General features: G+C 42.1%; 1 protein-coding gene across 2 annotated transcripts in view; it reads left to right on the top strand.

The window, feature by feature from the left end:
- Window positions 1-6,672, top strand: part of CFAP251 (cilia and flagella associated protein 251) — a 410,814-nt gene extending 404,142 nt beyond the window's left edge. For both annotated transcript variants that reach the window (XM_069214923.1, XM_069214922.1), the window contains exon 22: window positions 6,140-6,672. In XM_069214923.1, the coding sequence (XP_069071024.1) occupies window positions 6,140-6,291 (152 nt within the window). In that variant the 3' untranslated portion in view covers window positions 6,292-6,672. The remainder of the gene's footprint in view (window positions 1-6,139) is intronic.
- Window positions 6,673-9,634: the final 2,962 nt, after the last annotated feature.

Genomic DNA, 9,634 nt, shown 5'->3' on the forward strand with positions numbered 1-9,634 from the left:
TGCCCTCCGCCCTGGCGGTCAGAGACCGCCAGGGTTGGAATGAGGGCCATAGTTCGCTACAATGTGACGTCCACAGCATCTGCAAAAACATCATGCATGAGAAAAGGCATTCTGATCCTGCCCAAAATCAACAGGATTACCCTCCATGGCACCTTTCATGGTTGATCAAGGCCTGAAAAATCTTAGAGTGGCTGGGGTTTGAAAGGGTCTGAGACCAAGGTGTCACCTGTTCTGTACGTCAGGGGAGTTATATTGTAGGACTACACTGAGATCGTCAGGAAACCAGCAATAAGGTTCCCAAATAATCAGCACCACCTGCGGGGAGACAGCGTGCTAGCGCATAGTCCTGCTATACACTTATACTAAACTGTTGCCGAATTTGACAAGATGTTAAGACAATCGGGGACAAACAGCCACTATTCCGACAACTGTATCACTGGCGGGGATAGAGATGTGAGGGTCGCCAAGGTAACTACAACTTTTAGTAGTGGACTCCTCACACCAAGGAAGAAACCGTGAAGCGCCACAGCCGCGCAACTGCCTGAAGAGACAGGGTATTAAAAGTCGCTTGGCCCCATGGTAAGGAGAGCTCTACCAAAATAAAATGCTGAAAGGCTCCGATTGCCCGCAACATAGGAGTGAGGCAGGGAATGGGGATGTGGGTCAGGTGGATGCCAAATATTTCACAGGCGTTCCTGAGACAGATGGAGAACACTGCTCAGCAAACTCCCCACAGGGTGCCATGAAGTCCGAATACAATGCACAATCAAAAGCGATACCACATGTGTACCATTATGTCCCTAGACCTGCAATAAGACACTGAAATAAAACCAAAGCGTTTCCCTGAAGATTATTTTATGGGGTACCCGAGATACCTGAATGGTGGCCTGTTGAACTTGCTTGGACTCATGGGGCTTGTAGTTATTATAGTTGTTTGAAGTTGATGGGCTGCTTAGCAATAAATGGAAGAAGGTTTAATGCCTATTCTGAACCCTCCAGTCCTGACATAGATTCTCTAATGGAATGATGTGCAGGTGATTAAGGTGGTGCCTCTTCTAACCAGTGGCACTAAAGGACAGAAGTAAGGCCCGGTAATCAAACTGGTTTACCCCGGGACTCTGAGCAACATGAAAGGGTGGGCTAAAAAAAAGTCCCAATTTCCTTTCCTGAGTCACCAACCATTAAGTGAGCCAAAGAGGAGGGGTTACAGTTTCCTTAGGTTTAACTGATAAACTTATTTTCAGTGTTTATTTACAGGGTCTCGGCGGTGGGATTTGGTCAGTCAGTTAGTTATATTTGTTGTTTGCAGTACCTCGGCTGGCTATTTTTTAATAAACAATTTTAGTTCTTTGAGATAAATAAAAAATAAAAAAGATGTTTTCAATATTGCGATACCATTGTATTGATGAGCCAGACATTACACAAATAATGCACATACAACTGTGTATTTTCACAATGTCATCTGCAAACAAGTGTTTACAAGAGTCAACAAATCTTTTGTAGTCAGTGGGTGATTCATAGTTCTTAGCCAACCAATGTTCATGTTGGTCAGACAATCTTCTCAGTTGGCCACTGGTTGCTTTGAGGGACAATTCACTTCATCTCCAACCAATTCAGTCAACAAGTTATCCAGTCTCTCTGATCCTCCTTCACTTCAGCATCAATGTGCATATTTCACGCGAATCTCCTATGCCAGCATCCGTTCACCAGCATCTTGCTAATGAATCATTATGCATCTTGTTGCTGGTAGAAGGGGAAGGGTTACGTATTTAAATCCGATGTTTGCCTTTTTTTAGTGCTGGTTGTAGGCCCAGTAAGCAATGTTTCAATGTGCATGTGACAACAGAGCTTGTGTTCCTTCAGTGGCTCTTTAACATGCCTCTAGTATACCTCCATCACTGTCTACGACCACAACTTTTGCAGCAAGTCAGCATCACTGTCAACTTCTTGTTTCCTGCCCTCGTCTGCTGGATGTTTCTTGACGATAAACGCATTATTGTCCAATATGACATTCACTTTATATTGGACAAAGGTGATGTTTGTATCTTCCCTTTTTGATCGAGGCCTCTGGGAGCGTTCCATACAGTCCATCACAAGAGGCTTCTACACATTCTAGAGACACCTGGCTTTCAGAGACAGTGTTCTGTGTTGGTTTTCCTATTTCTTAATCAACCATATACATTTGGTTATAAATAGATGCATCTACTCTTGCCCAGCATGATGTTCCTCAAGGTTCCATGCTAGTGCCTACTCTGTTTAACCTGTATGTGGAGATTAAGTGCCTGATTTAGATCTCAGCTGAGGGGTTACTCCATTGGATTGGTGACGGACATCCCGGCCCGACATCTAAATACCATAGAAAACAATGGTATTTACATTTACATTTCGGCGGACGGGATACCTGTCACCCTTGCTATGCAGTAACCCCACAGCCGAGTTCTAAATCAGGCCCTTAGAGTCTTGATAAAGTCCAGAGTCTCTGTTCACCAAGATGCAGACGATAAAGAAATTTACCCAAACATTGCCCCCCGTTGATTTTATTCACATGCTGAGATTATGCCTTCAAAAAATTCCAGATTAGGAAGGCAGATAATTTTCTTAGCCTTAAATCAGAAAAGGCTAAATTTAATTCTCTTGCCAAGACAAACCAAATAAAATTTCACTATAGCTTGGATTTCTGATCTCAAATTAAACCTCTTCACACAAATCCTCCATCTTAAAATATAATCTTTGGTCGTTCGAATAGCTCAACATCTTACTATGAATGTTCATATTGAACATACACTGAAAATTGCAAGAACCACAGTCGAACTTCTAAAAATAGTTTAAAACCCTTCCTAAATCCTAAAGAGTTCTGTACAATTTTCCAATCCCTAGTGCTCTCATGGCTAGTCTTTGGAAATGCAGCACTGATTAGTCTCACAGAATTCGCCCTCTCATGCCTTAAGACTGTGCTGCGTTCAGGGGCAAGACTAGTGTCTGGTACAAAAAATGTCCTCAGATTATTCATCTGAAAGATGTTCATTGGCTTCCGTTCAAACACAGATTGGCATGCATTAGTTCATGGTACTTCATGTAAAACATCCAGCTCACCTCATATAATCTCTGAATGTCTCTGGTAGAATGAAACAACCAAGGAGCAACGATAATCTGAGATTACAAATGAGCAATTTCACTTTTCACCCAGTTTCTTGACAACGTTTTTCAGATGCATCCTCAACCATTTGGTTCGGTTTTTGAAGAAGTTGTGTCAAGAAAACATTCTCCAGTTCATGAGACAAATGAACATTCTATTCATTCACCAACTTGGTAACTCATTATGTATCTTCACTTCAGATTCAATAGTAACGTTCTTGCCTGTGCTCCTCCAGATACTTTGTACACTATTGTCTACTTTTCAGACTCCTTTTCCAACTCCATAACTCCCTGAAATCCCTTCCTACTTGTCTCAGCTTCACCGCCATCTAAAGTAGATTCACACTGCACTGTAAAGAGAATGCAGGGTCTCTATGGTTGTTATTTTATAAAACACATTAATACCCTCCAATGGGTTTGGCAGCACCATATGAATGCTGTGTTTAATTTATTAAGGGATGAGTGCTGGTGCCCAAAGCTCTGCTCAGAAGAACGTGACTGGTGATATTTAATGTGGGCACATCCAATACCAAGGCTGTGTAGCCTTTATTCAACCCGACGCCTCTGCAATCCACTACGAGAGACTCCCAGTCCCTTTATCTCACTCTTGTAGGTTCCTGCTTTCTCCGTTTTTTATGTTTTTTCAGTCTTTTCTCCTTCTTTGACCCTTTGTTTTTTCACTCTCTGCCTCTCAGTAAATGTCTAGCAACCACCAGCCCAAATTAACCACTATATGCATGCTTGTATGTGGTATTTTGTAGAGCACAAACTCAGCCAAAAGGGAGCGAGCAGAGCTCTGTACAAGATCCAAAAAGTAAAATATGTGACTGGAAATTCCCATCTTTGATGTAAAACGTGCTCTGAAAAAGACATTCTCTGTAACTTTATTCCAGATTATATCAACACTATACCATATCTGCTATAGTTCAAAGAAACAAAAGCTACTCTTTTCCCTCTTCTATCTAAATTCTCAGATTTTGAGACAGTGGTTATTACAGGGGGATAGCCTCCTTACTCTGCTACCACCGTCTCCTTATACCAGCTGCAGTGGCCAGCAGCTGTAAAATAAAATGATATTTGATTATCGTTTTATTTTACAGCTGCTGGCTCAGCCAGCAGGTGGCAGGGAGGGGCAGGGCTGGTCCATGGGAGGGAGGGAAGGTGGGGGAGTGGAGTCAGTGCACTAAGTGTGCATGTCAGTGTGGCCAGCCGTCTTAGGCTGGCCAAACTGACATGCGCACTTAGGTTTCTCCTTGGAGAAACTGCATAGACTCCAGTGCACTGCCTGAGCAGGAGACCAAGCCACTCAGACCAATCTTGGCACTGCTCTAATGCTAGGTATAACATGAGAGCAGCACCCCGATTGCATGGGGAGCCAGCGATTGTGTCCCAGTTAGCCCCTGGACACCAGGAGAGCAGAGGAGCGAGTCAGTGGTGCAGAAGGTAATATATATTTTTTTTTTTATCTATTTCCCCCGTCCCCGTAGTCATCCCCCACCCCCTTTAGATTTGCAGCAGCTGCTTCTGCATTATACAATAGGATCTTGCCAATAGTACACGGTTTGTTGCTCTTGTTTTGCCTTATGATATACACATGTAAACTACCAACTTTTCTTTGACCCTTCGCCTCGCAGGCACACAAGCTTGGACTTGCAGTGTACAGTGACAGAGGCATGTAGATGGTTTCTGTGTTATGTACCTAAACCCTGATTTCGAGTTTGTTGGAATCCACATGCTTTTTATTGTATTATATCAATAATGTATGTTATTTATCAGGTGCAAGAAATAGCACCTCTAGCATGTTTCTGGGGAATAGCATGCAGATTTTGGTGCTTACCCCACGAAAATCTGCCTGGTACAGTAAATACTATACACTTTTATCCTGTTAAATTTCAGCAGGTTTGACCTTTAATGAAGGGTGAGATACTTAATGCACCTGGCAATTATCGGATGCAGTAGATACTACCCAACTCTTAAATCCGACCCCTGCACAAACAGCGGTTCGATGGAAAACATTTACCCATTCACAGTCAAGGCCTGAGTCCTATATTTGTCAATTTGTGAATGTACCCTGTTTTTTTGCTTCAAATCTCACTTATGCTATTGTATTTGCCTCTTGTGCCTTGTCATGTTCTATACAAAGTTCTTAAAGGCTCACGGGCCTTAAATGCACTATACAACACTACTCAATAACAGTTGCGGCTCATGGGAGGGAGAAGGGGCTGCGCGGGGTGGGGGGGTGACTGTTGCCGGGTTGGAGAGAGCCTAGTGCTCATGTATGTTTGGCCGGCGCGAGACAGACAGCCAAACATACATGCGCACTGAGGAGGAGCGCTGTGCACTCCCCCTCTGTCCCTGTCACACCCTTGGCCCTGCCCTTTTGCAGTAAATACATACTAAACGTAGTTTATTATGTTTTTACTGTAAAAGTTTTGCAGCTGCTCGCGGGGGGCACGCTCCTTCGCCATATCGGAGGAGCCACCCCAGCTCAATAAATAGATAGAATAAGAAATGATAAAATGACACTCTACCCAAATTGGCATTACCTGGTCACTCATATCAGTGGCCTTTTTAAAGTAAAATGCACTTCTTCTAGGTTGATTAAGGAAATGCTGCATTATAGAAAGCCATTGTAGGGATATAGTTGGTGTACCAGTTGTGATATTGTATGTGAGACATCAGCTGTGATGTAATACTTGGGGTTATATTTCTCATATGCTTTTAGAAAGTCTTGTTGGAAGCAATTGCTTTACATTTCTTCAAATTTCCTGCAGGTGGTAGGACAAGGAAGACAATAATGTAGTTGCCCTATGTGACACCCATTAGTCCAGAAGTAATTTCAAGTGATTTCAAATTGCTTTCAGTTCAGTCTTGAACTTGATTTAATTTCTAAGAGCTATGCAAATACATGAACCAAACTTGGTAACCTGTGGCTTTTGTGCTTGTGCTATGTGTTTTGCATATTGGTTATTAGTCTTAAATTTCAATGTTCTATTCTTTCCAGGCTCTGCAACTTTGCTTGAACAAGAAATTCCACAAACCATTACATCCCGAATGTTTGCCAGTGAAATTCTAGGTCTGCCTGTCCACTCTCCAGAGGAAGTAACCTATGAAGACAGTGCGACCAACATGGCCTTAGCCGCGGACGTGTGTTGAAAAGGATGGGACTGTCCGTGGGGGTGCAAGCTCTTCCTCTTCAGCCAATAGGATTGCGCCGTTCCTTAACAATATATGCTTCAACTCAAGTTCTGTCATCCCACTGTAGGGAAAAGGGATGCTGCCGTGCACATTTCGAACAGAGAATGATCTGAAAAGCAAAACAATAAGGGTATTGGCTGCAAATCGCTGCCTTGAAGCTTAGCATGTGCCATAAACCTTACCCGTATCCTGTCTTTTTGTGAATGAGTCGCTTATTCTGCCTATTAAAGTGCAATGAACAGTGGAGTGATATAATCACATGATTCATTATAATTGCACTGCGTTTTTACTTTAATGGGACAGTCACATGTGAATTTAAACATAAAATAATATTTTTATAAACCTTGCCTGTGTTGGGTCTCGTGCATACCAAAGGTGTTGTAAAAAGGTGTTGATTTAAAAGATATCAGGGTCTGTGGATGACATATTCTCTTAGTACTAGCAGTTCTCTCATTATTTCCGTTGTGATCATGCATCACGTGGCGCCTGCGGTTGCTAATATTCCGATTTTTTTTCCCTGATTAGAGAAAAATGGGCATTGTGCACATGCACACATTCTCAAACCTAATCTGCATGAAAAGTATATGCACTGCGTGCACGCAGTTTCCCTTGCACACCCATCCGGACCCCATCACACACAGCTTGTGCACACAGGTGAACCAGGATCCATGGCAGACGCATATTCCAGGGCACCCCTCATTCACAGAGGGGATGTACTGTAATCTGCACCTTCTGGGGTTCCCTCGACGTCATTCTTGTCCTGGGGCAGGACCGTCAGGCGAAGCTGCAACGGAGGCAGAGCACGGAGGTGTCCCCCTGTCAGGATTGCACGTTCCATGGGGTGCACCACTCCGAGGGGTGGAACGGTAGATCTATGCCGCACCTGTTACTGTGCTGTCATGGGTGCTCAGTGTCCTGGCATCAGCAGACCCCATCACAGTCCCCTGGTTCATTGGCCCTGGCAGGCAACAGCAGGGTTAGACTTGGAGTTTCGGGAGCACCTTCTTTCCCTCCCTTTGTGATTCTGGGCAAGTTTGTATTTCTCATTTTATAGGACATTCTTAGCAGCATGAAAGGCGCCTAAGCTCTCCAATGAACATGTTCTCTTGTCAGCATAAAGCCAGGGAGCTGTATCTGCGCCAAGCAATGTAGAAAGTATTAATATTTTGTAACGTGGTGTTTTACTCACTCTGTCACATAACACAATCTACACTGGAGAATGGCACAAGTGAAGAGTATGTGTTTGTGCATCTCTGTGTGTATATATACATATTTCTACCTGTCTGAATTTTTCGATTTGATAAAAAAAAACATTTTGTACTAGATGTCCCAGGAAAATGTGGATTAATAGCATGTACAACTGTTTCCAAAAAAATATATTAGGAAAACTAACAGATTTATTTTAGAAAGCCTAAGAGACAGTTGCGGCTTGTCCAATTGCTAATTTTGCTAATTTAGTAATTTTACGCACAAACTCAATGTAGCTTTGAATAATTATTTGTCTTTAAATTGACCTACATTATTTATTTGGAGTCACACAATGAACCCAGTGTTTCCAAAAGGAAATATCTGCCCTATTAGATAGCAAAGAATCAACTCCCTTCCCACTTTTCATTATTTTAAAAACTTTATTTTTACCAAGTTGAGTTCTGGCAAAGGGCTTATAAATTTAGTAAAAGCTCTGAATTTGTATAAATGTAAACAAAAAATAATTGTCACATGTTTACTCTTTCTACAAATGATAAATGTTTATCAACTTTTAGTAAACAATACTTGTCAAACAGTATGTACAGGTTGTCCAGTATTTTGCAGAATTAGTGTGATTATTAATTTTGTAACAGTGGCTTCGTACTTGGTAGTCCTGCAGTACATAGCTTTGATAGATGTGTACTTTCGGCACATTGAATTGCATCAATGACTCCTGCCAGTACTATAAGCACTGACCTAGTCAATTCTTTGCATCTGTATTTTAGCGTTTTGACTTTTCAACAGTGTCTTAAAATTCTAGGTAGAAAACAGCTTCCAGTTATGCATTGGTGTCAGGGTATTGTCCTTTTAATTGCTATAAATTGTCAGCAATGAGACCCCTATAACTTTTTAGGGGCGAGCGCAGAGTGCTCTGTCCCCTGCTGTAATCTCTCTTTGGGCTTCTAACCACACCCTTGTCACATCAGTCACTTTCATTGGCTCGTGGGCTTGCCTTTTAAAATCCGCTTGCTTTCATTAGTGAAAGGCATGTATACGTCATGCCTTTTCCAGTGTTTAGCCCTCCTCAAGCGTGCCGATCAACTACTGAAAACATACGAGGCTCAATGTTTTCCGTTAGGTTTGTGGACTACTTTTTCTCTTCATTTTGCAGCGCGATCTCGCTAGGCAGTAGTCGAGAACTTTGCATGACACCGATCTTGTTACATAGGTAAATGCAGTTTTGCCGATTACTTTGATAATTGCACTTTTGCTGATAGCTTTCACTGCGAGAGAACTTTTATTTCCCTTTGTGTGTTTGCTGATGGCGGCCATTGCCTCGCTTATGTGAAACTTTTACTTTTCGGTTTATATGGCAAGAAAAGTCCGGTTAGTTTGTGAAACTGTTTTACTTTTCGTTTTCAAAATATGGGGCAAGAAAAGTATGGTTAGGAATTTACAATGCTAATAGCTCTAACTCGGGCAAACTCGAGACCCATTGCATTGCAAATGCTTGTTTTAAATGTTGGAAAACATACAAAGAAAGGTCACATTGTCTGAAAATCCCAAACACGCCAGACTTTGATACGTCTTATTGGTCTAACTCAAAATGAAATGTGACAGTAGTACAAAGGATTCGTTTTTTGAGACCCACATACTCTATTACATAGCAATGGTGAATTGAATATTAAGACGTCACCTAGCCTTGATGACAGTAACTTTATAGGAGCTATCAGATGACAAAAGTCTCACGTCAATATAACCCCATCTGAAAGTGCATGAGGTACAAGTGTGGTGTACTAATTGCAGTGGCGGTGGCGGTGGTGGTGGTGTGTGTGTTTTATTTTTTGCTTAGGGATCCGATTTGTGGGTGATCCTTCATTATACAAAGCCAATGGAGGGATATAGTCGGTGTACCAGTTGTGATATCATTGTATCTGGTACATCAGGTGTCATCTAATACTTGGACGTTGTTTCTCATGTACTTTTAGAAAGTCATGTTTGAAACAATTGCTTTACATTCCTTCAGATTTCATCCACGTATTATCATTGGAAAAAACAATATATTCCTGTGTGCTATGATGCATTGCCACAATTAGGCTGGGGGTTTGCTATA

Source organism: Pleurodeles waltl, chromosome 11, assembly GCF_031143425.1.
Source record: "Pleurodeles waltl isolate 20211129_DDA chromosome 11, aPleWal1.hap1.20221129, whole genome shotgun sequence".
NCBI lineage: Eukaryota > Metazoa > Chordata > Amphibia > Caudata > Salamandridae > Pleurodeles > Pleurodeles waltl.